General features: G+C 52.2%; 1 protein-coding gene across 1 annotated transcript in view; it reads left to right on the top strand.

The window, feature by feature from the left end:
- The first annotated feature begins 993 nt into the window (after window positions 1-993).
- The window catches only part of ATCAY (ATCAY kinesin light chain interacting caytaxin), a 40,411-nt gene continuing 14,798 nt past the window's right edge, over window positions 994-26,606 (top strand). The window contains exons 1-7 of the mRNA XM_031660111.1: window positions 994-1,568; window positions 6,331-6,448; window positions 21,278-21,336; window positions 22,437-22,658; window positions 23,745-23,930; window positions 24,299-24,401; window positions 25,835-25,966. Coding sequence (XP_031515971.1) covers window positions 6,372-6,448; window positions 21,278-21,336; window positions 22,437-22,658; window positions 23,745-23,930; window positions 24,299-24,401; window positions 25,835-25,966 — 779 coding nt within the window. The 5' untranslated portion in view covers window positions 994-1,568; window positions 6,331-6,371. The remainder of the gene's footprint in view (window positions 1,569-6,330; window positions 6,449-21,277; window positions 21,337-22,436; window positions 22,659-23,744; window positions 23,931-24,298; window positions 24,402-25,834; window positions 25,967-26,606) is intronic.

Raw genomic sequence — 26,606 nt, 5'->3', positions numbered from 1 at the left:
CAGCTACTTTGGAGGCTGAGGCAGGAGAATCACTTGAACCTGGGAGTCAGAGGTTGCCGTGACCCGAGGTCATACCACTGTACTCCAGCCTGGGCAACAGAGCAAAACAAACACATAGAGAGCTTTTCTTGTGCCCCAGCACTGTGTTTAGTGCTGTCTATGCATTATCTCATAATGTGAAAAAGCCATAGCGGCTCCATTTCACAGATGAGGAAAACTGAGACCCGCAGGTAAGATCACTCACGTCCACTGGTCCACCAGCTGGAGAGTGGCTGGGCTAGAGTTCAAACTCACTTTCAGTCTGACTGCAGGGCCTGCACTCTCCACCCTACCATCTTCACTGTCTCCTTGAATTCCTCCAGGGCGAGGTCACACCGGTGCACAACTGCAGGGGGCGCCGTTCCCACAGCAGCCCTGCAGAGCGAGTGTGCCTGATAAACTTCTGCCTCCCCTGCACCCAGCCCTGTTTAGGGCATGAGGCTCCATCAACTGTAAATGACCATCTAATAGACCCACAACATGGTGACCTGGGCACAGTCATTTCTTTCTTTCTTTCTTTCTTTTTTTCTTTCTTTCTTTTTTTTTTTTTTGAGACAGAGTCTCCCTCTGCCTCCCAGGCTGGAGTGCAGTGGCGCCATCTCGGCTCACTGCAACCTCCGCCTCCCGGGTTCAAGTGATTCTCCTGCCTCAGCCTCCCGAGTAGCTGGAATTACAGGCGTCCGCCACCACGCCCGGCTAATTTTTGTCTTTTTAGTAGAGACGGGGTTTCACCACGTTGGCCAGGCTGGTATCGAACTCCTGTCCTCAGGTGATCCTCCCTCCTCGGCCTCCCAAAGTGCTGGGATTACAGACGTGAGCCATGGCACCCGACCTGGGGACAGTCATTTCTTTGCCTGCAAAGACTTTTTGGGGGGATGCCACCCCTCACCCCTGCTCCCTTTGCAAGGAGAAGTGCCCAGAGGACCTTCCTCAGCCCTCCCCACCCCTGTTCTCTAAGGAATGAGGCCATCTCGCCATTTATTTATTTATTTGTCCGTTGTTTTGTTTTTAAATCTGTGATGCGCCATCAGAAAATGATTTCTGCCTCTGCCCCTGGCGTGGCTTTCGGAGATGCTTGTCTGTCAGCCAATGGAGAGGACCGGATTCTGGCAGGGGGCTGTGCCTTTCGGTCAGGCCGCCACCCCCCACCCCCTCCTCCCTGCACACAAAAGCAGCATAAATTAACTGTCTTCGGGAAGCCGAGCCTCTGCCAGCCGTGAGCTGGGAAGAAGCAGCTACCTCCGAGGCAGGGCGCGCAGGCGGGTGGCGATGAGAGCGGGCGCAGCCGCAGCCCCGCGAGGGGGAGCCTACCGCTAACCCTGCACCCCACCCACCCCTGCACAAAAGAGCTGGCGGGCGCTGGCCACGTAGCCCTGGGTGACCTTCCTCGGATGCAGAAGCCGTCCCTGCGAGCATCCTCTTCCTCCCAGGCTCTGAAGGCCTGGGGAGCGTGAGCGATGCCCAGCTGCACCCGGGCAGGGCTCGCCTTTGTTTGCCAGTAAGGAGGAGAGGCTGTCTCAGCTGCAGAGGTGAGTGCGCGCATCTCCCCTTCGCCCAGGATAAACCGTCTCCCTGGAAGGTTTATCCGGCAGCCTTTTGCCGCCTCTAAATCCCTTTCCAGCAGATGGGGCGGGTGGGAGCAGAGAGCCACGGTCTTGTGACTCCGTGAAGGCCCTCACATCCGTGTTGCTGGTAGCAGGGAAAACCGTTCCCCGAGCTGCGCCCGGCAACACAGTTTACCTTCCGCGCGCACCGTTCCCCTGGAAGGCAGATAAGTGCACCATTTTCAGGACACGCTGAGAGCTTGGGCGGATGAAAACCTCGGCTTCTCTCTGGGACGCTGAAATAGACCCATCCTAGCCCTGTGTATTTCCTATTTATAACGCTGGGAAGGCCACCAGCTGCCGATTTGGGAAAAAAAAAAAAAAATTAAGTATGTCGATAATGGCTTGCCTGTGGGGTGGGGAGGAAGGGGGTGGTTTATGGTTTAAGACACAGATGCCTCCTCCTTATCGGAACTCGTATGTGATTTGCTAGTAATCAGACTTCAGGGCTCAAATGAGCGCTTCACTCTGGTTCCTTGATGTCACTGTCTTCCTTTGGCCGTCCCCAAATGCGAAGCCAGGATCTGAGTGCAGGAGTGTCCGGGGCCCACTGAGGACCCACCACACCCCATCCTTAGAAGACTGTGGAGTCAACGCCTGTGGCCGCAGCTGGCAGGGGGTGGGGGTCGGGGGCGGGGCTGGGGGAAGTGTTCCTGGGGGCTGAGGTCACACCCAGCTCTGTATAAGGAAGGCAGAGGCGAAGACCCCCTTCCTCCGGAAAGCAAACGCGTTTCTACTGCCGAGGAGAACTTACCGTCGCGGGAAGGGCCTGGCTGGCAGCTGCCACCCCCGCCCCTCACCCCATAGCATCCAGGAGGGATTTTTTTTTTTTTTTTTTCCATGCTGCGTGTTACTGTCCCTCCTCCAAGAATGAATGACGACATTGAGGACAGAGAATCGAGTGAGAAACGCTCACCCTGTACGGGGGAGGGTCTAGTTTTAGCCGTCCCCTCCCCCACTTCCTCATCTGACTGAGGCTGCCTCTGGGTCCTTCCTGTAATCCACCGTCCCCGAGGTAAAGCCGGTATCTAAGGCTGGGGGGCTGCAGGTAACCTACTCCGCAGAGAGGCAGTCAGGACGCCATGCGAGTTGGGGGCCTTAGATGCTTTATGTATTTGTTTTTTTGAGACAGGGTCTTGCTATCTTGCCCCGGCTGGTCTTGACCTCCTGTGCGCAAGCGATCCTCCCGAAGTGCTGGGATTACACGTGTGAGCCACTGCGCCCAGCCAGATGCTTTATTTATTTATTTATTTTTTTGAAATAGGGTCTCTGTTGCTCAGGCTGGAATGCAGCAACACGATCAAAGCTCACTGCAGCCTCGACCTCCTGGGCTCAAGCAGTCCTCTCATCTCAGCCTCCTGAATAGCTAGGACCTCAGGCACCAGGCACCCAGCACCATGTTTGGTTTTTGTATTATTATTTTTTTTTTTAGAGATGGAGTCTTGCTATGTTGCCCAGGCTGGTCTTGACCATCTGGGCTGAAGCAATCCTCCTATCTTAGCCTCCTAAAGTGCTAGGGATTACAGGTGTGAGCCACTGCACCAGCCATATGCCTTATTTTATTTTATTGTTTGAAATAGAACCTTGCTCTGTTGCTCAGGCTGGAATGCAGCAGCACGATCAAAGCTCACTGCAGCCTTGACCTCCTGGGCTCAAGCAGTCCTCTCACCTCAGCCTCCTGAATAGCTAGGAGCTCAGGCACCAGGCACCCGGCACCATGTTTGGTTAATTTTTGTACTTATTTTTTTTTAGAGATGGGGTCTTGCTATGTTGCCCAGGCTGGTCTTGACCTTCTGGGCTCACACAATCCCCCTATCTCAGCCTCCCAAAGTGCTGGAGATTACAGGTGTGAGCCACTGCACCCGCCAGATGCCTTATATTTTATTTTATTATTTTATTTTTTGAAATAGAACCTCACTCTGTTGCTCAGGCTGGAATGCAGTGGCATGATCATACCTCACTGCAGCCTCGACCTCCTGGGCTCCAGCAATCCTCCCACCTCAGCCTCCTGAATAGCTGGGACCTCAGGCACCCACCATCATGCTTGGTTAGTTTTTGTAAATTTTTGGAGAGATGGGGTCTTGCTATGTTGCCCAGGCTGGTCTTGAACCCCTGATCTCAAGCGATCTGCCCAAAGTGCTGAGATTCCAGGCATGCACCACTGCACCCAGCCCCCAGATTATTTAAAAAGTGGATCTAGCAGCCAGGTGCAATGGCTCATGCCTGTAATCCCAGCACTTTGGGAGGCAGGCGGATCACTAGGTCAGGAGTTCGAGACCTGCCTGGCCAATATAGTGAAATCCTGCCTCTACTAAAAATACAAAAATTAGCTGGGCATGGTGGCACGCACCTGTAGTCCCAGCTACTCAGGAGGCGGAGGTTGCAGTGAGCCGAGATCGCACCACTGCACTCCAGCCTGGGTGACAGAGCGAGACTCCGTCTCAAAAAAAAAAAAAAGTGTATCTTGCTACTCAGGAACTGTTGAGAGGACACACGGAGGTAATGGAGTGTACCATGCTCTGTAATGACTGCCGGACACGGGCCTGAAATCCTTTTGCAAACACGGGAATGCACACAGAAATGACTATTGCCTGTAAGACGAGATTTCTCCACCTTGGATCTATGGATATTTGGGGCCCAGTCATTCTTGGTCATGGGAGGCCATCCTGGGCACTGTAGGGTACTGAGCAGCACCCCTGGCCTGCCCTAGGGGGCACTCCTTTCCCTCAGTTGTGAGAAAAGTGCCTCTAGATGATGCCAAGTGTCCCCTTGCAGGAGGGGTGGCAGAATTGCCCACAGGTGCAAAGCACTGGTTTCAAAGCACAAAACAGATGGGGTTGGTTGAGTCATAAAATGCCGGTATGTTATATCCAAAAGGTATCATAGAAGTCATCTCTAATTCAACTCTTGTTCACAGAAGGGGAAACTGAGACCCAGAGAGGGAGATGATCTGAGAGTCCATCATGCCCCAGAGCAGACCAGAACTCAGTCTCACCTGGCAGCTCTGATCCTGGCCCCCACCTAGACTGCTTCCCCCTGCCCAGTGAGCTCCTTAGAACAAGAAAAACAATACTGCTGTGGGCAGTGGGGTGGTGCAGTGGCTCACGCCTGTAATCCCAGTGCTTTGGGAGGCTGAGGTAGGAGGATCACCTGAGCCCATAAGTTCAAGACCAGCCTGGGTGACATAGCAAGATCAGAAAAATTAGCCAGACATGGTGGCACATGCCCATGGTCTCAGCTACTTGGGAGGCTAAGGCAGGAGGATCGCTTGATCCCAGGAGTTGGAGGCTGTAGTGAGCCGGGATCACACCACTGCACTCCAGCCTGGGTGACAGAGCAAGACCCCGTCTCTAAATAAATAAATAAATAAAGTGACATTTTGTGGTTAGTAAAGATGAGGGTCTCCTTTCTAACCCCAGTCTCTTTCCACACTGTGAGCCCTGGGATCAGAAGGTCACTTGGACTTGCTTGAGGGAGGACAGAGGGGCAGGACAGGTAGCCTGGTAGAGATGGCAGATAGTGATGGGTTAAGCCTAATGGATTCTCTTTGAACTTGGCATTCCCAGCAGGGCAGCTGAAGTATATCAGCCATTCACACTTTAGTATGAATGATGGTTCGGATTTCTTGCTTTCTAGTTGAGGTCCAAGGTACAAGAGGGAGGATAAGTCTATTTGGGTCATGGCTTACCCTGGAGAAGGTGGATTTCAGAGTTCCCAAGGGAGCAGGACTTGTATCCGAAGGCTCAGCCTCTCGCCCACGTTCAAACTCTGAACCCCACTGTGCATCCTAAGCTTTCTGTGCCTCCGTTTTCTCATCTGTAAAACAGGGGAACCTCATGGGACTGGGTGATGGTTCAATAAGAAGTGTTGGCCGGGCGCAGTGGTTCACCCTTGTAATATCAGCGCTTTGGGAGGCCGAGGCAGGAGGATTGCTTGAGCCCAAGAGTTTGAGACCAGCCTGGGCAACATAGCAAGACCCAATCTCTTAAAAAATATTTTAAAAAATTGCCCAGGCATGGTGGTACACACCTGTGGTCATAGCCACTGGTGGGGGGGCTGAGGCAGGAGGATTGCTTAAGCCGAGGAGTTCAAGGCTGCCATGAGCTATGATTGTGCCCCTGCACTCCAGCCCAGGCAACAGAGCAAGATCATGTTTAAAAAAAAAAAAAAGAGCCAGGCTCAGTGGCTCACCGCTGTAATCCCAGCACTTTGGGAGGCTGAGACGGGCAGACCACTTGAGCTCAGGAGTTTGAGACCAGCCTGGCCAACATAGTGAAACCCCGTCTCTATTAAAAATACAAAATTTAGCTGGGCATGATGGCTCACGCCTGTGATCCCAGCACTTTGGGAGGCGAAGGCAGGAGGATCACCTGAGGACAGGAGTTCGAGACCAGCCTGGCCAACATGGCGAAACCCTGTCTCTGCAAAAATACAAGAATTAATCAGGCATGGTAGCAGGTGCCTGTAATCCCAGCTACTTGGGAGGCTGAAGCGGGAGAATCACTTGAGCCCAGAAGGTGGAGGTTGCAATAAGCTGAGATTGCACCATTGCACTCCAGCCTGGGCAACAGAGCAAGACTCTGTCTCAAGAAGAAGGAGAAGGGAGGGAGAGGGGGAGGGGGGAAGAGCTGCATGGGGTAGGGCACTGTCATTAGGATTATTGTCCAGTAAAACCCATTCTTTTCAGGGGTCACCCCTGCTTCAAGCCGGTGCCTCTTTCTGGCTCCTATGGGGACCACAGAAGCCACGCTCCGGATGGAAAACGTGGACGTGAAGGACGAATGGCAGGACGAAGACCTTCCCAGGTAGGACTTCCACACCCCTGAGTCAGCCGTCGGGGGAACAGGTGTCTCTCCCAGGTGGGACGCAGGAGCCAGGCCGTCTCTAAATGGGAACGGCCCGGGGCTGGCCTGGTTCCATCTCTGCGTCTTCATCTCCCGCACACTCTGGGAGGGCTGAGGCCCTGTGTGTGAGTGTTCTCTGTGGCTTCACAGTGGGGTAGTCCAGGCCAGGCACATAATGGGTATTTGCTCATTCATTTAAGATTCATTTCTGGCCGGGCGCGGTGGCTCAAGCCTGTAATCCCAGCACTTTGGGAGGCTGAGACGGGTGGATCACGAGGTCAGGAGATCGAGACCATCCTGGCTAACACGGTGAAACCCCGTCTCTACTAAGAAATACAAAAAACTAGCCGGGCGAGGTGGCGGGCGCCTGTAGCCCCAGCTACTCGGGAGGCTGAGGCCGGAGAATGGCGTGAACCCGGGAGGCGGAGCTTGCAGTGAGCTGAGATCCGGCCACTGCACTCTAGCCTGGGCTACAGAGCAAGACCCGGATCCAAAAAAAAAGAAAAAAAAAAGATTCATTTCTGTCCTCCCTGCCCCAAGGCTCCAAAGGAGCCCCCAACCCTACACCATTTTAAGAGTTCTTAACATTCTGGCCGGGTGCAGTAGCTCACGCCTGTAATCCCAACACTTTGGGAGGCCGAGGCGGGTGGATCACTTGAGGTCAGGAGTTCGAGACCAGCCCAGCCAACATGGCAAAATCACGCCTCTACTAAAACTACAAAAATTAGCTGGGCATACCGGGAGTGGTGGCTCACGCCTGTAATCCTAGCACTTTGGGAGGCCGAGGTGGGAGGATCACAAGGTCAGGAGATTGAGACCATCCTGGCTAACACGTTGAAACCCCATCTCTACTAAAAATACAAAAATTAGCCGGGCCTGGTGGTGGGCGCCTGTAGTCCCAGCTACTCCAGAGGCTGAGGTGGGAGAATGGTATGAACCCGGGAGGCGGAGCTTGCAGTGAGCCGAGATCTCGCCACTGCACTCCAGCCTGGGCGACAGAGCGAGACTCCATCTCTTAAAAAAAAGAAAAAAAAATAGCTGGACATGGTGGCACGCGCCTGTAATTCCAGGTCGAGGCAACATGGTGATTTATTAGCAGCCTTTAGGAGACACCTAACTCCCCTAACATGCTGAATTTTTTTTTTTTTTTTTTTTTTTGAGTCTCGCTCTGTCCCACAGGCTGGAGTGCAGTGGCGCGATCTTAGATCACTGCAACCTCCACCTCCTGGGTCCAAGTGCTTTTCCTGCCTCATCCTTCCCCGGGTAGCTGGGATTATAGGCACCTGCCACCACACCTAGCTGATTTTTGTATTTTTAGTGTAAATAAATAGTAGAGACTGGGTTTCACCATTGTTGGCCAGGCTGGTCCTGAACTCCCAAAGTGCTGGGATTCCAGGTGAGAGCCACCAAGCCCGGCCCCTATGCTGAACGTTTTGCAGAGATATCTTGTCTACACTCTGTTTCCCCACCACAAGGAGCCCCGCAAGAGCACAGGTCTTTGTTTAGCTCACTGCTGTATCCCAACATAAGGATAGTGCCTGACATACAGTCGGCGCTTAACAAATATTGGGTGACAGGTGCTGGTCACTAGTCAGAATAAGAAATCACAGGGGCTGGGTGCGGTGGCTCACGCCTATGATCCCAGCACTTACAGAGGCTGAGGCTGGGGAAATGCTTGAGCTCAAGAGTTTGAAACCAGCCTGGGCAAGTTAGTGAGACCCCATTTCTACTAAAAAAAAAAAAAATAGCTGGGCATGGTGGTATGCACCTACAGTCTCAGCTACTTGGAAGGCTGAGGCAGGAGGATCACTTGAGCCCAGAAGGCGGAGGTTGCAGTGAGCCATGATTGCACCACTGCACTCCAGTTTGGGTGACAGAGCGAGTCTCTGTTTATTTATTTTATTATTTATTTATTATTATTATTTTTTGAGACGGAGTCTTGCTCTGTCGCCCAGGCTGGAGTGCAGTGGCGTGATCTCTGCTTGCTGCAAGCTCTGCCTCCCGGGTTCACGACCTTCTCCTGCCTCAGCCTCCCAAGTAGCTGGGACTACAGGCGCCCGCCACCACGCCTGCCTAACTTTTTTGTATTTTTAGTAGAGAGGAGGTTTCACCGTGTTAGCCAGGATGGTCTCGATCTCCTGACCTCGTCATCCACCCACCTTGGCCTCCCAAAGTGCTGGGATTACAGGCGTGAGCCACCACGTCCAGCCGCCTATCTCTATCTAAAAAGAAAGAAAGAAAAAAAAAAAAGGCCAGTCGCAGTGACTCAGGCCTGTAATCCTAGCACTTTGGAAGGCCGAGGTGGGCAGATCACAAGGTCAGGAGTTTGAGACCAGCCTGGCCAACATAGTGAAACCCTGTCTCTACTAAAAATAAAAAAATAATAAAAAATTAGCTGGGCATGATGGCAGGCGCCTGTAATCCCAGGTACTCAGGAGGCTGAGGCAGGAGAATCACTTGAACCCGGGAGGAGGAGGTTGCAGTGAGCCGAGATGTACCACTGCATTCCAGCCCAGGTGACAGTGCGAGACTCTGTCTCAAAAAAAAAAAAAACAAAAAAACAAAAAAACTACATGGAAAGGAAGCTGTGCGAATTTGCTGTTGAGATGTGTGACTCTGATTTGCTGGCTAGAGATAGCCGCTCATCCCTCTTTCCTTTCAGAGCCAGGAATTCATCCATCCCCCAGACACAATGCCTGCGGGTCAGTTATAGAAACTACTGGGTGAGGTTCAGTCAAAAAAACCAGGTGTGTTCCACCTGAAAAAGAGAATTTGAAAAGAATCTCCAGGCCGCCCGCAGTGGCTCACGTCTGCAGTCCCAGCAGTTTGGGAGGCCGAGGCGGGCAAATCACTTGAGGTGAGGAGTTCGTGGCCAGCCTGGACAAAATGGCGAAACCCCATCTCTACTAAAAATACAAAAATTAGTTGGGCGTGGTGGCAGGCACCTGTAATCCCAGCTACTCAGGAGGCTGAGGCAGGAGAACCGCTCGAACTCGGGAGGCGGAAGTTGCAGTCAGCCAAGATCATGCCACTGTACTCCAGCCTGGGCAGTGGACTGACTGAGACTGTCTCAAAAAAAAAAAAAAAAGAATCTCCAGTTCCAGAGAAATCTCAATCTGAGAAGGTTCCGGAGGGTGGGACGAGGCCGAAAGAACGAACTTAAAAGAGAAAGGGGTTTGAAGGAGATACAGAAGAATGCCTCGAAGCAGTCGGTCTCCGTCAAAATGAGTCAGGCTGGTGTGGGAGGCCGAGAGCTTCCTTCCCATTCACGTCCAAGCAGAAGGAGGACTGTTGAAGATGGCACCTTCATATTCAAGAACTTCAGCCCTCTCCTGAATCCAGTCATTGCCAAGCCTCTAAGGCCCATGCACCTGTGTGTGTTTCTTTGTAGCAAGAGGTCCCTGTTCTCAGAATAGCCGACAATCACGACTGGGAGTGGAGGCTGACATCTGTAATCCCAGCTCTTTGGGAGGTCAAGGTGGGAGGATCCCTTGAGCCCAGGAGTTCAAGATTAGCCTGGGCAATATAGCAAGACCCCATCTCTTAACAAAAACAAGCAAAAACTGGCCGGGCCTGGTGGCTCACACCTGTAATCCCAGCACTTTGGGAGGCCGAGGCGGGCAGATCACCTGAGGTCAGGAGTTCGAGACCAGCCTGACCAACATGGAGAAATCCCGTCTCTACTAAAAATACAAAATTAACCAGGCCTGGTGGCCCACGCCTGTAATCCCAGCTACTCGGGAGGCTAAGGCAGGAGAATCGCTTGAACCCGGGAGGTGGAGGTTACAGTGAGACAAGATCGCACCACTGAACTCCAGCCTGGGCGAGAAAGTGAGACTCCATCTCGAAATAAATAAATAAATAAATAAAATAGGAAATGAAAAAAAATTAGTCAGGTATGCTGGCTTGCACCTGCTACTCAGGAGGCTGAGGCAGGAGGATCATTTGGACATGGGAGGCAGAGGTTGCAGTGAGCCAAGATCGCACCACTGAACTCCAGCCTGGGCGACAGAGTGAGACTCTGACTCAAAATAAATAAATAAAATAAAATAAAATAGGCCGGGCGCGGTGGCTCAAGCCTGTAATCCCAGCACTTTGGGAGGCCGAGACGGGTGGATCACGAGGTCAGGAGATCGAGACCATCCTGGCTAACACGGTGAAACCCCGTCTCTACTAAGAAATACAAAAAAAAAAAACTAGCCGGGCGAGGTGGCAGGCGCCTGTAGTCCCAGCTACTCGGGAGGCTGAGGCCGGAGAATGGCGTGAACCCAGGAGGCGGAGCTTGCAGTGAGCTGAGATCCGGCCACTGCACTCCAGCCAGGAAAACAGAGCAAAATAAAATAAAATAAAATAAAATAAAATAAAATAAAATAAAATAAAATAAAAATAGTCAGGTATGCTGGTGTGCACCTGTAGTTCCAGCTTCTCAGGAGGCTGAAGCAGGAGGATTGTTTGGACCTGGGAGATTGCAGCAATGAGCTATGATCACACCACGGCACTGCAGCCTGGACAACAGAGCAAGACTGCATCTCTAAGAAAAATAATGAAAATTTTAAAATAATGTCATTTCAAGCAGCACAGCATAAACAAAGGCACATAAGCTTTGGGATTGGACGCCCATGGTTCAAATCCCAATTCCCCAGCAAGTTTGCTCTGCCATCTGGGCTACCTCTTTGGGTGTCTCAGTGCCTCTGTTTTCTGATCTGTAAAATGGGACAATAATCTCCCGCACACCAGGTGGTTGTGGAATTTCGATGAAACAGCCGACATGGGCTGTGCAAATGACGAAGGCAGCACAAATAAATAATCATCTCCAGTGTTACTATTATTATTAGCTCCCTTTCCCCCTACTGATGTTTTTTTCTTTTTTTTTTTTTTTTTTTTTTTTTGAGACAGAGTCTCACTCTGTCACCCAGGCTGGAGTGCAGTGTGCGATCTCAGCTCACTGCAACCTCCGCCTCCCGGGTTCAAGTGATTCTCCTGCCTCAGCCTCCCAAGTAGCTGGATTACAGGCACCCGCCACCACGCCTAGCTCATTTTTGTATTTTTAGTAGAGACGAGGGCTCACCATGTTGGCCAGGCTGGTCTCGAACTCTCAACCTCAGGTGATCTGCCCACCTCAGCCTCTCAAAGTGCTGGGATTACAGGCATGAGCCATTGGGCCCAGCTCCACTGATAATTTTTTTTTTTTTTTTTTTTGAGAGAGTCTTGCTCTGTCACCTAGACTGGAGTGCAGTGGCACAATCTCGGCTCACTGCAACCTCCACCTCCCGGGTTCAAGCAATTCTCCCACCTCAGCCTCCCGAGTAGCTGGGATTACAGGCACCCACCACCACACCCAGCTAATTTTGTATTTTTGGTAGAGACGGAGTTTCAACATGTTGGCCAGGCTGGTCTCGAACTCGCAACCTCAAGTGATCTGCCTGCCTCGGTCTCCCAAAGTGCTGGGATTACAGGCGCGAGCCACCCCACCCGGCCTCCACAGATAAGTTTAAAAGCTCTCGTCTCACCCAAGCCTTCTTGAGACAAAGACCGAGGCTGAGCGCAGCTGCAAATGTGAGCTGGAGGCCGTCTGGAAGGGGTGAGGCCAGCGGGAGCAGGAGGAGGGAGTGCTTCTGGTGGATTTCTTACACCTGCAAGGCTGCTCGACCCCCCCCCCCTCCCCGCCCACCGCTGCAGCAGCTCTGCGTTTGCAGGACAGCGGCCTCGCTGTGCCAGCCTGGGCCCCACAAGCTACGCCTTTGCCAACAGAGCAATTCCTCCACGAGGCCTCTGTCTTCCTCGTCTCCGGAGGGACTGAGTGCAGCTCCTCGGTGCAGGTCCAGCTGCGGCCACACATAACCACCTCTGTCTGCTGCAAAACAGCTCACAATTCTATTTCTTCCAGCCCAGCCATCCCCTCCCCTGGGGACTGCAGAAGTGGTCTTTGTACTTCCCCTAAGGATGTCAGACAGAGCTCTGCATGGCCTCTGTCCTTCAAGCCCTTTTTTTTTTTTTTTTTTTTGAGACAGAGTCTCACTCCATCACCCAGGCTGGAGAGCAGTGGTGCAGTCTCGGCTCACTGCAACCTTCGCTTCCCGGTTTCAAGCAATTCTCATGCCTCAGCCTCCCAAGTAGCTGGGATTACAGGTACGCACCACCACGCCTGACTCATTTTTGTATTTTCGTTAGAGACAGGGTTTCACCATGCTGGTCAGGCTGGTCTTGAACTCCTTACCTCAAGTGATTTGCCTGCCTCAGCCTCCCAAAGTGCTGGGATTACAAGTGTGAGCCACTGCGCCCGGCCTCCTTCTAGCATTTTCCTTCACTCTTACCCTTCTGCAGCCTGCTACGGAGCTAGCGCTGAAGGCAGCCCAGAGATTGCTTGCTGCCTTGATCTCTCCATTCATTCATTCTGATGCTATGCGCCGACTGTATACCAGTCCCTTATAGCCTCACAACCCAATGCAAGGTGGCAGCTGGGTTCATGGTGCTTCTGACCAGATCAGGGAGGGAAGGGGAGCTGTGATTCCTGGCTGCGAAGGGTGAGGAGGGATGAGCCGGGGAAGGAGGTGGGGCGTAGGGGCCCTGCATTCCAAGCAGAGAGGACAGCATGTGCAAAGGCCCTGGGCTCAGTGGAAGCAGGTTGACGAACTGAAGAAGGCTGTGTGGGGAAACTGAGGACTGGGGGAGGAGCTTGCCCAGGGCATCATAGCCGAGGAGGGTCAGGTACAGTGTGAGTTGCCTCACAGCTCCCTCTGCTCTTTTCCCCTCACAACTGAGTGGCTGCCAGTTTTGTTTGCTTGCTTGTAACTTTTTGTTTTTCGTTTTGGGTTTTTGGGGGGGTTTATTTGTTTATTTATTTGAGACAGAATCTCGCTGCAACGCCCAGGCTGGAGTGCAATGACATGACCTCGGCTCGCTGCAACCTCCACTTTCCAAGTTCAAGCGATTCTCCTGCCTCAGCCTCCCGAGTAGCTGGGATTACAGGCACCCACCACCATGCCCAGCTAATTTTTGTATTTTTAACAGAGATAGGGTTTCACCACATTGGTCAGGTTGGTCTCGAACTCCTGACTTCAAGTGATCCACCCGCCTCAGCTTCCCAAAGTGCTGTGATTACAGGTATGAGTCACCATGCCTGGCTGCTTGTAACTTTTTAATTTTTTTTTTTCGAGACAGGGTCTTGCTCTGTCACCCAGGCTGGAGTGCAGTGATGTAATCATAGCTCACTATAGCCTCCATGTCCCAGGCTGAGGCGTTCCTCCCACTGAAGCCTCCTGAATATCTGGGACCACAGGCATATGCCACCACACCCAGCTATTTTTTATTTTCTGTAGAGATGGGGTCTCACTGTGCTGGTCTCAAACTCCTGGGTTCAAATGATCCTCTCACCTTGGCCTCCCAAAATGCTGGGATTACAGGCATGAGCCCCTGTGCCTGGCCTGTTTTGAAATACTTCCAAACTTGGAAAAAAATTACAACAATGATATAAAGAATATCTGCGGCCGGGCGCGGTGGCTCACGCCTGTAATCCCAGCACTTTGGGAGGCTGAGACGGGCGGATCACAAGGTCAGGAGGTCGAGACCATCCTGGCTAATACAGTGAAACCCCGTCTCTACTAAAAAATACAAAAAACTAGCCGGGCGAGGTGGCGGGCGCCTGTAGTCCCAGCTACTCGGGAGGCTGAGGCAGGAGAATGGCATAAACCCGGGAGGCAGAGCTTGCAGTGAGCTGAGATCCGGCCACTGCACTCCAGCCTGGGCGACAGAGCAAGACTCCGTCTCAAAAAAAAAAAAAAAAAAAAAAAAAAAAAAAAAAAAAAGAATATCTGCACACCTTTAGAAGGATTATATAATTGTTAACATTTTACTCCTTTTATATCAAAGTCAGCCCTTGGGGCTGGGCACAGTGACTCACATCTGTAATCCCAGCACTTTGGGAGACCAAGGCAGGCGGATCACCTGAGGTCGGGAGTTCGAGACCAGCCTAGCCAACATGGTGCAACCCCGTCTCTACTAAAAATACAAAAATCAGCTGGGTGTGGTGGCGGGCGCCTGTAATCCCAGCTACTGGGGAGGCTGAGGCAGGTGAATCGCTGAACTCGGGAGGCGGAGGTTGCAGTGAGCTGAGATTGTGCTGCTGCACTCCAGCCTGGGTGACAGAGCAAGACTCTATCTCCAAAAAAAAAAAAAAAAAGTATCCTCAATTGTCCCAATAATGTCCCATGTCCCTGTTTAGCTAATGCCCCATTCCAAACCCCAGATCCAAGACCCAGTCTGGGACCACTCATTGCATCAGATTGAGCATATTGGGTTGTGTGTCTACTGGGGCGTGCGTCTCACCAGGCACTGGGACTTAAACTTATCTCTTCTGGGGGAACACCATCCAACCCACCTCAGCAGGACGAAGCCACCCTGTGCATCTTGCATATGGTGGGACCCCCACATTCTTTTTTTTTTTTTTGGAGACAGAGTCTTGCTGTCGCCCAGGCTGGAGTGCAATGGCACAATCTCAGCTCACTGCAACCTCCACCTCCCCGGATCAAGCAATTCTCCTGCCTCAGCCTCCCGAGTAGCTGGGATGACAGGCACGCACCACCACGCCTGGCTAATTTTAGTATTTTTAGTAGAGACGGGGTTTCGCCATGTTGGCCAGGCTGGTCTCGATCGCTTTACCTCGTGATCCGCCCGCCTCGGCCCCCCAAAGTGCTGGGATTACAGGTGTGAGCCACCGCGCCCGGCTGGGACCTCCACTTTTTACCTGGGTTGCCCATCACAGACTTTGAGCCGACTCTGCAGAGGGCTAAGTGGATATATTATACCCGTGGGCCATGGAGGGGATCTCCAGGTCTGGAGAGTCTGAGGTTTTCCTGGAGCTTGTGGAAGTAACAGGATCTCACCTGATCTTGGAAACTGCAGCTCCATGAACAAGCGGGGAGAGCTTGCTCCACCCATGTTTGGAGGCAGCCGGTCCTCCTTCAGGGAGCCTGGAGCCCTGCCAGGTCGGCTTCTCCAGTTCCGCGTGATCTTAAACCTTTCCTGAACATCCACTGCAATGGGCGGCTCAGCCTCAGGACCTCATCCCATCCCTGCCACACCGCCTCCCCCTGGCCCTCCCTCCCTCCTTTTTTTTTTTTTTTTTTTTTGAGACGGAGTCTCGCTCTGTCGCCCAGGCTAGAGTGCAGTGGCCGGATCTCAGCTCACTGCAAGCTCCGCCTCCCGGGTTTACGCCATTCTCCTGCCTCAGCCTCCCGAGTAGCTGGGACTACAGGCGCCCGCCACCTCGCCCGGCTAGTTTTTTGTATTTTTTAGTAGAGACGGGGTTTCACTGTGTTAGCCAGGATGGTCTCGATCTCCTGCCCTCGTGATCCGCCCGTCTCGGCCTCCCAAAGTGCTGGGATTACAGGCTTGAGCCACCGCGCCCGGCCCTCCCTCCCTCCTTACCCTCCATCCTCCAACCACTCCCTCCTCCCCCACTGCTCTCTCTGCGCCAGGCATCCTGGGTCTGCTTTCTGATGTGCCCTTGAACTTGGCAAGCTTATTCCGGTCCCAGAGCCTGGACCTCTGCACTGCCTTCCATCTGGAGTGCTCTTGCCTGGTCTCTGCAGGATGCCAACGTCATGCTTAAAAGTCTACACTTAAAAGTCACTTCCAGACAGGCACAGTGGCTCACTCCGGTAATCCCAGCGCTTTGGGAGGTGGAGGCGGGAGGATCACTTGAGCCCAGGAGTTCAAGATCAGCCTGCAAGACCCCATCTGCAGAAAAATATAAAAAGTATGTTTTTTATTATATTAGCTGGGTGGCTGGGCGCGGTGGCTCACACCTGTAATCCCAGCACTTTGGGAGGCGGAGGCGTGCGGATCACAAGGTCAGGAGATTGAGACCATCATAGCTAACACGGTGAAACCCCGTCTCTCCTAAAAATACAAAAAGTCACCCGGGCGTGGCGGCAGGCGCCTGTAGTCCTAGCTACTTGGGAGGCTGAGGCAGGAGAATGGCGTGAACCCAGGGGGCGGAGCTTGCAGTGAGCCAAGATCATGCCACTGCACTCCAGCCTGAGCGACAGAGCGAGACTCCGTCTCAAAAAATAAATAACTAAAATAAAATTTTTAAAAATTAAAAATTGCCGGGCACGGTGGCTCACACCTGTAATCCCAGCACATTGGGAAGCCGAGACGGGCAGATCACGAGGTCAGGAGATTGAGACCATCCTGGCTAACAGGGTGAAACCCCGTCTCTACTAAAAACTAGAAAAAATTAGCCGGGTGTGGTGGCGGGCACCTGTGGTCCCAGCTACTCGGGAGGCTGAGGCATAATGGTGTGAACCCGGGAGGTGGAGCTTGTAGTGAGCTGAGATCCGGCCACTGCACTCCAGCCTCGGCAACAGAGTGAGACTCCGTCTCAAAAAAAATAAATAAATAAAATAAAAATTGATCGTTTTAAAGCTCATGATTCAGTGGCAAAGTCCATTCATAATGTTCTGCAACCCCACATCTATCTAATTTGAAGACATTTTCATCACCGTGAGAGGAAATCCTACTCCGTTAAGTCAACCCCCATTTTCATCCCTCTCCCCCAACCCCTGGTGACCACATATCTATGTCCTGTGAAAATTTACGTGTTCTAAACATCTCTCTCCTTTTTTTTTTCCTTTTCTTTTTTGAGCAGGGTGTCATTCTTTCACCTAGGTGGAGTGCAGTGGTACAATCATAGCTCACTGCAGCCTTGACCTCCCAAGTTTGAGCAATCCTCCTGCCTCAGCCTCCTGAGTACTTGGAACTAGACATGTACCACCACACCCAGCTAATTGTTTTGTATTTTTAGTAGAGACGGGCTTTCGTCATGTTGCCCAGACTGGTCTCAAACTCCTGGGCTCAATGAACCTGCCCGCCTCAGCCTTTCAAAGTGCTGGGATTACAGGCATGAGCCACCACACCCAGCCAACATTTCATGTAATTGGAATCACACACTGTGTGGCCTTTTGTGTCTGGCATCTCTCACTGAGCATGATGTCTTCAAGGTGCATCCATGCTGTGGTCTGTGTCAGAGCCTCGTTCATTTTCAGGGCTAAATAGTATTCCATTGAATGGATATACCACATTTGTTGATTCAGTCAGCTGTTAATGGACTGGTTGTTTGTTTGTTTTTGAGATGGAGTCTCACTGTGTCCCCAGCCTGGAGTGTAGTGGTGCGATTTCGGCTCACTGCAAACTTCGCCTCCTGGGTTCAAGCGATTCTCTTGCCTCAGCCTCCCGAGTAGCTAGGATTATAGGCATGCGCCACCACGTCCAGCTAATTTTTGTATTTTTAGTAGAGACAGGTTTCACCATGTTGGCCAGGATGATCTCGATCTCTTGACCTCATGATCTGCCCACCTCGGCCTCCCAAAGCGCCGGGATGACAGGCGTGAGCTACTGCGCCTGGCCGTCAATGGACTCTTGAATTGTTTCCACTTTTTGGTTTTTATGAATTATGCTCCTATGAACATTCAAGTATGAGTTTTCGTGTGAACAGATGTTTTCATTTCCTTTGGGAATCCGCTCCATTTTGATCTTTGCCATGAACAGGAGGAGGGTGACATCTGATTCCTCCTTTACCTCCAAGCCCCGTAGATGCACTGGAGACGCAGTGGTTACACAAAAACATTTGATGAATGGAGAAAAGAGAGAGGGAGGAAAAGAGAGAGGGAAAAAAACATTTGATGCATGGGTGAATGGGCAAAAGAGAGGGAGGGAAAGGGAGAGGGAAAAAGCGTAAATAGGTTTATGCCCCAAAAAGGTTACCAGCTCGCGCCCTAAGTGGAACAGAAATGAGGGGAATAAATCTTTTTTTTTTTTGAGACAGAGTCTCACTTTGTTGCCCAGGTTGGAGTGCGATGGCGCAATCTCGGCTCACTGCAACCTCCACCTTCAGGGTTCAAACGACTCTCATGCCTTAGCCTCCCAAGTGGCTGAGACTGCAAGCACGCACCACCACGCCCAGATTTTTGTATTTTTTAGTAGAGACTGGGTTTCACCATTTTGGCCAGGCTGGTCTTGAACTCCTGACCTCAGGTGATCTGCCCGCCTCAGCCTCCCAAAGTGCCAGGATTACAGACATGAGCTACCAGGCCCGGCCAATAAATCATTTTTTTAAAGGAAAGGAACATGCATTCCACCGCCCTTCCTGTCTAAACAGCTTGCCTTGCAGCTGAGCCAGGAATGTTGAGTTACAGAGATGAATTAAGCTGTAGCCTGGCTTTCCTGAGTCAGCACGCCCTGCCGCTAGGACCTCTGGCAGCCCCGTACAAAATGTCCTGCCCGGAATGGAATATTTCCCAGGGTAGCCAAAGAGCCAGAGCTCCTGGGTCAAACTCGGGCGGCAAGGGCTGTGGCTTCAAGAAGTGGTCCGGGGCCAGGTGCGGTGGCTCACGCCTGTGATCCCAGCATTTCCGTCTCATTAAAAAAAAGAAAAAGTTGCCAAGTTAATACAGAGAATTCCTGCAGACTGGGCACCTGGTTTCTCCCATAATTAACATCTTATATTAGCTGTGTATATTTTATATTTGTCACAACTGATGAATCAATATTGATACTATTGGTTATTGATAACCAACACTGATCAATAACGATATTGATCCATGTTGGTTATTAGTTGCCAAAGTCCACGCTTTTTTAGATTTTCATAGTTTTTCCTAATGTCCCGTTTTTGCTTTTTTCTTTTCTTTCTTTCTTTTTTTTTTTCTTTTAAGAGACAGGGTGTCACTCTGTCATCCAGGCTGGAGTGCAATGGTGTGATCATACCTCACTGCAGCCTCCGTCTCCCGGGCTAAAGCAGTCCTCCCACCTCAGCCTCCAGCGTAGCTGGGACTACAGGCACCACCATGTCCAGCTAATCTTTGTATTTTTTGTAGAGACGGAGTTTTGCCACGTTGCCCAGGCTGGCCTACTGTCCTTTTCCTTCTGCCCCACAACCCCATCCAGGATCCCAGATGACATTTAGTTATCACATCTCCTGACACTCCTCTGGACTGTGACGGTCTCCCTGTCTTTCTTGTTTTGATGCCCTTGATAGTTTTGTTTCTTTGCTTGTTTGTTTTGAGATGTAATCTGGCTCTGTCACCCAGTCTGGAGTACAGTGGCACGATCTCGGCTCACTGCAACCTCCGCCTCCTGGGTTCAAGCAATTCTCCTGCCTCAGCCTCCTGAGTAGCTGGGATTACAGGTGTCCTCCACCATGCCTGGCTAATTTTTGTATTTTTAGTAGAGACGGGGTTTCACCATGTTGTCCAGGATGGTCTCGAACTCCTGAGCTCAAGTGATCCTCCCACCTCAGCCTCCCAAAGTGCTGGGATTACAGGCGTGAGTCACTGCACCCGGCCCATCCTGTATTTTTTGGAATGACATCACTACACACAGCCTACAGAGAGTTATCCTTCATATTCTTCTGTTTTTTTTTGAGATGGGGTCTTGCTCTGTCGCCCAGGCTGGAGTGCAGTGGCACAATCTCGGCTCACTGCAAGCTCCGCCTGCCGGGTTCACGCCATTCTCCTGCCTCAGCCTCCCAAGTAGCTGGGACTACAGGCACCGCCACCAGGCCTGGCTAATTTTTTGTATTTTTAGTAGAGACGGGGTTTCACCGTGTTAGCCAGGATGGTCTCAATCTCCTGACCTTGTGATCTGCCTACCTCGGCCTCCCAAAGTGCTGGGATTACAGGCGTGAGCCACCCACCATGCCCAGCCTATCCCTCGTCTTCTTGAGGGCAGATCTGTACATAAACTATTTTCAATTCTTCTGCACAAGAAATGTGTCTCTTCTCTGCTGTTTATTTGTTCAGTGACTTATTTATATTCGTATGGACTCAGACATTTATTTCCTATCTTGGGTTATAATTCAATATTGCATTATTTATTTGGCTGCACAAACTGGTTCAGCATTGACACAGAGATCTCTTCTGGTTGACTCAGGTTTTTGTGGGTTTTTTATTTATTTATTTTTAACACTTTTTGCTGCCTTTGAGAGTCAACAGCTCATCAGAGACCAAATCCCGCAGGGTTGCCCTAGAGAGAATTCAACTTCTTAACATATTTCCAAGTTTTTGAAGTCATGTGCTGCTGGGGAAAACCTTCATTCTCCTCAAGCCATCCAAAAATCTCCAAAAATCTTAATATTAATTTGATGATTAAAAGGAGCCCTTCAGTCCTGACGCATTATAATTTTCTTCCTCTGCTAAAGAAAAAACATGCTGGCCGGGCGCAGTGGCCATCACGCCTGTAATCCCAGCACTTTGAGGCCGAGGTGGGCGAACCACAAGGTCATGAGTTCGAGACCAGTTTGGCCAATATGATGAAACTCCGTCCCTACTAAAAATACAAGAACGTGCTGCTTGTGGTGGCTCACGCCCATAATCCCAGCACTTTGGGAGGCCAAGGTGGGAAGATGGCTTGAACCCAGGAGTTCAAGAGCAGCGTGGGAAACATAGCAAGATCCCATCTCTACAAAAAACTACAAAATTAGCTAGCCATGGTGGTGTGTGCCTGCAGTCTCAGCTACTCAGGAGGCTGAGGCAGGAGGATCTCTTGAGCATAGGAAGTTGAGGCTGTAGTGAGCCATGATCACGCTACTGCACTCCAGCCTGGGTGACAGAGTGAGGCTCTGTCTCCAAAAAAAATGTATATATTTAAGTCCAGTGATTCTCTGGAACTAACTGCATTTTGCTTTTGTTCTTGTCTGACTTGCCTGGCTGGACCTGTCTGGGCGACTCCACTGTCCTCTGCCTGAATCTCTGGTGCCCGGCGACTGATGCCCATTCCTGGATGGGTCTGTAGGCCGCTCCCAGAAGAGACGGGGGTGGAATTGCTTGGCAGCCCGGTAGAAGACACATCCTGTAAGTTTCCACGTCCGCAGAAGGGCAGAAATGGGCTCAGTGCTTCCGGGTTTCAGCCCTGCCTGGGGCTGTAACTGTAGAAATGTCACAGGCCACACCGTGGGCAGAATGTTCCGTCCTGGGGTCTACGTGGAAGTGGCTGTGGTGGGTGAGAGACACAGTGGATGATGGCGCTGTCATGAAGCCAGCACGCTGTGTTGCTGTGTGTCCCTGTGCTAGTCACTCAGCTTCTCTGTGCCTCCAATGCCTCATCTACTAAATGTAGGTAGTGAGCTTCTCGCAGAGGGGGCATGTAAGGATTAAATGAGGTGATGCCAAGCGCCCTGGAGGCACAAAGTCAGCACAGCCAAGGGCACCCTGGGAGGCTCTGCTATCCAGAGCTCTAAACATATACATTTTAATGTATAATACATTATATCGGACCCAAATATATACATTTTTTAGGAGACCGGGTCATAACTCTGTCATCCAGGCTGGAGTGCAGTGGCGTGATCCTTCATTTATTTATTTATTTATTTATTTATTTATTTTTGAGATAGAGTTTCGCTCTGTCACCCAGGCTGGAGTGCAATGGTATGATCTCGGCTCACTGTAACCTCTGCCTCCTGGGCTCAAGTGATTCTCCTGCCTCAGCCTCCCAAGTAGCTAGGATTACAGGTGCCCACCACCACGACTGGCTAATTTTTGTATTTTTAGTAGAGACGGGGTTTCGTCATGTTGGCCAGGCTGGTCTCAAACTCCTGACCTCAGGTGATCCGCCCGCCTTGGCCTCCCAAAGTCCTGGGATTACAGGCGTGAGCCACCGCAGCCAGGCCAAAGTCAGGCTTTGAACTCATGTCTACCCAATGTCCAAGCATCCATCTTTAATCTCTGAGGCAAGTGCCCCGCCCCGCCCACAGGACAGTGGTTATAACATTCACCCCGTCAGGATGATGCCTGCTTAATTCTGCCCGCCCCCAACAATGGCATGGACACAGAAGGGAGCCTACCCTCTCTTCCCCATTCCTGTATGATAAAACAGCTTCCACCAGGTAGGAAAACGGGGAGGAGGTAAAAGAGAGAAAGCAAAGATTTTTTCCGTGTTTCTCATTTCCCTGCAGCTCCTCCCAACACACTAAACTTCAACGGAGCGCATCATAAGAGGAAGACGCTGGTGGCCCCAGATATCAACATTTCTCTGGATCAGAGTGAGGGATCCCTGCTGTCCGATGACTTCTTGGATACCCCTGATGACCTGGATATTAACGTGGATGACATTGAGACCCCCGATGAGACTGACTCGCTGGAGTTCCTGGGGAATGGCAATGAACTGGAGTGGGAAGGTAAAGTTCGGGGTTTCTCTGGGGCCTGCTGGAGGGCCCCCACCTTTCTGTCTCTGGATTCCTATAGGCTCAGAGAGTCACAAGTGGGGCAGGGGCTCTAAGCTGTCTATCCTTAAATCCAGGAGATCAAGGCTGCAGTGAGACGTGATCATGCCACTGCACTACAGCCTGGACAACAGAATGGGATCCTGTCTTAAAAATAAAATTTTTGCCAGGCGCGGTGGCTCACACCTGTAATCCCAGCACTTTGGGAGGCCGAGGCGGGCGGCTCACGAGGTCAGGAGATCGACCTCGTGATCACCGTGGCTAACACAGTGACACACTGTCTCTACTAAAAATACAAAAAATTAGCCGGGCATGGTGGTGGGCGCCTGCAGTCCCAGCTACTCAGGAGGCTGAGGCAGGAGAATGGCGTGAACCCGGGAGGCGGAGCTTGCAGTGAGCCGAGATCACGCCACTGCAGTCCAGCCTGGGCGAAAGAGCAAGACTCCGTCTCAAAAAAAAAAAAAAAGAATTCAGGACAATGCAGTGTCTCATGCCTGTAATCCCAGAGCTTCGGGAGGCCAGGGTAGGAGGATCGCTTAAGGCCAGGAGTTTGAGACCAGCCTGGGCAACATATCGAAACCCTATCTCTACAAAAATACAAAAATTAGCTGGGTGTGGTGGTGCCCAACTGTAGTCCCAGGTATCTGGGAGGCTGAGGCATGAGGACCGCTCTCTGTGTGCCAGGCTCCTGGGAGAGTAAAACCCAGACACGCATGTCCTGAGTGCCCTCGTGGTGTGATGAAGCAGATGCGTTCACCAGCTCTGAGAAGCTCCAGGACACAGGTCCTTAACCAACAGAGCACCCTGGGAGGCCAGCAAAGGGAATGTCCAGAAAGGCTTCCTGGAGGAGGCGGCATTTGAGCCAGGCCTTGAAGCGGGAGTGGGAGAGGAAAATGGGTCAGCAGGGCAGCCAGGCGGGGAGAAGAGAAGGACGTGTGGGTCCCGGCAGCAAGGGACACGGGAGAGGGGAAGGAAGGCTGAGCGGGAGGGCGGGAGGTATCTGGACTCGCATCCATGCGACTCTTCCCCTCCTGCTTCTAGATGACACACCCGTGGCCACCGCCAAGAACATGCCTGGGGACAGCGCGGATCTATTTGGGGACGGCACGACGGAGGACGGCGGTGCTGCCAACGGGCGCCTGTGGCGGACGGTGATCATCGGGGAGCAAGAACACCGCATAGACCTGCACATGATCCGGCCTTACATGAAAGTGGTCACCCACGGAGGTGAGACCCGCCCCTCGGCGCCCCCTTGGGGCTCCAGCCTGGCCCGCGGGGCAACAGGAGGCTCGTCAGTGCCCCTCTCTGAACCTCAGTCTCTTTGTCTGATGCACTGGGATGTTAAGCCGTCAACTCGCTTGGGGTGGACGGACTGTGGGCAAGGTGTGCATGGCCAGGCAGGCGCAGTGAGGGCTCCTGATGGTCACTGTCACTCCCCAACAAAGGCAGAGACTGGCTGAGGGGTCACTGGCTGCTGTGGCTCAGCACCTTGCCCTCCCGAGCGTGTGGGCACCAGGACGTGGTGGGTGGTGCGCAGGAGGCAGCTCAGGGCTGGGAGAGGAGTCTGACGTTGCCGACCGGCTGCCTTTCCGCAGGATACTATGGCGAAGGCCTCAACGCCATCATCGTCTTCGCAGCCTGCTTCCTTCCAGACAGCAGCCTCCCCGACTACCACTACATCATGGAGAACCTCTTCCTGTGAGTCCCCGCCCGCGTGGGCAGCCTCGGGCCAGCTCTGACGCCTCTCTGGACGCAGGGGCACCAGGCTGCAAGGATTGTATTGTGGGCCTAGGAAGCCTGCCTGGCACCAAGGAAGGGCGTGGCGGCCACAGACCTTGATCTGAGTCCCTGCTGGCCCTGAGGCTCACAGTGGCTTTCCTTCTGGGCCACCCTGTTCTCCTCACCGTCCTCCTCCTCTTCCTCCTCACCGTCCTCCTCCTCTTCCTCCTCCTCCCCTTCTTCCTTCCCCCCCCCTTTCTCCTCCTCCTCCTCCCCCTCCCTCCCTCTCCTCCTCTTCCTTTTCCTCCTCCCTTCCTCTTTCTTCTTTTCTCCTCTTCCTCCTTTTCGTCCTCTTGTCTATCATTTACTGAGCAGTTACTCTGTGGCAGCCGTGGGCTAAGGGCTTCCCATCTGCTAACACATCCCACCCTGACCACAGCCCTGTAAGGCAGACGCCATTGCCTCCCATTCTACGGGTGAGCACCTGAGCACAGAAAGGTTGAGTCACTTGCCCAAAGACACACAGGTGTCATTTTATTATGACAGATACAAGCAATACACACACAGCACCTGATAGCTGATATGAAGAGCTCATCAATCATGACAACTCTTATCATTGTTATAAGATTTCCATCTTCAAGCCGGGCACAAGGCCTCACGTCTGTAATCCCAACACTTTGGGAAGCTGAGGTGGGAGGATCGCTTGAGTCCAGGAATTTGAGACCAACCTGGCCAACATGGTGAAACCCCATCTCTACTAAAAATACAAAAATTAGCCGGGCATATTAGCGGGCGCCTGTGGTCCCAGCTACTCGGGAGGCCGAGGCAGGAGAATCGTTTGAACCCGGGGGGTGGAGGTTGCAGTGAGCCAAGATGGCACCACTGCATTCCAGCCTGGGTGACAGTACCAGACTCTGTCTCAAAAAAAAAGCAAAACAAAACAAAACAAAGCAAGGTCTAGAGACCAGCCTGGCCAACATAGTGAAACCCTGTCTCTACTAAAAATACAACAACTTAGCTGGGCTTGGTGGCAGGTGCCTTTAATCCCAGCTACTAGGGAGGCTGCGGCAGGAGAATCGCTTGAACCCGGGAAGCGGAGGTTGCAGTGAGCCAAGATCGCACCACTGCTCTCCAGCCTGGGCGACAAGAACGAAACTCCGTCTCAAAAAAAAAACAAGACTCAATAAAAGGGTAACTGCCCTAGGAGGCTGCCCGCTGACACTCATGTGGAGTGTGCTGGGATCATCCACGTCCGCTCCCACCCTGCAGTCCGCCAGGACAGCAGACAACACCTGGACCAGTGCAGCCGGCCTAGCCAGGGCAGGGGTGGAGGCAGGCGGGGTCGGCACCACAGGTGTCCTGACGCTGGACCCCTCCATGTTGGGTCCCTGCCTTCTGTGCCCCATGAGCAGGTACGTCATCAGCAGCTTAGAGCTCCTGGTGGCTGAGGACTACATGATCGTGTACCTGAACGGCGCCACGCCCCGGCGAAGGATGCCGGGGATCGGCTGGCTGAAGAAGTGCTACCAGATGATCGATCGGAGGTGAGGTGGGGATGCCTCAGGAAGAACAGCGGGGGCATGAAAATCACACAGGGGGATGGCCTTGGTGGCTCACACCTGGAATCCCAGCATTTCGAGAGGCTGAGGTGGGAGGGTCCCTTGAGCCCAGGAGTTTGAGACGAGCCTGGGCAACACAGCAAAACCCTGTCTCTACAGAAACAGTTATAGGCTGGGCGAGGGGGCTCACACCTGTAATCCCAGCACTTTGGGAAGCCAAGGTGGGTGGATCACCTGAGGTCAGGAGTTCAAGACCAGCCTGGCCAACATATAGTGAAATCCCATCTCTACTAAAAAAATTCAAAAATTAGCTGGGCGTGGTGATGAACACCTGTAGTCCCAGCTGCTTGGGAACGTGAGGCAGGAGAATCACTTGAACCCAAGAGACAGAGTTTGCAGTGAGCCAAGATCATGCCACTGCGCTCCAGCCTGGGCGACAGAGCAAGTCTCTGTCCCCATGAAACAGTCACTCCCAATTCCTTCTCCCCAGGCCCTGGCACCCCCCATCCTACATTCTGTCTCTGTGAATCTGATGACTCTAGGGACCTCCTAGGACTGGAATCACACAAGATTTGTCCTTTTGTATCTGGCTTTCCTCACTGAGTGTGACGTCCTCAGGGTGCAT

Source organism: Papio anubis, chromosome 20 (assembly GCF_008728515.1).
Source record: "Papio anubis isolate 15944 chromosome 20, Panubis1.0, whole genome shotgun sequence".
In the NCBI taxonomy this organism is placed as follows: domain Eukaryota; kingdom Metazoa; phylum Chordata; class Mammalia; order Primates; family Cercopithecidae; genus Papio; species Papio anubis.
The sequence above is the reverse complement of the archived record's forward strand: the minus strand, read 5'-3'. Positions and strand labels throughout refer to the sequence as shown.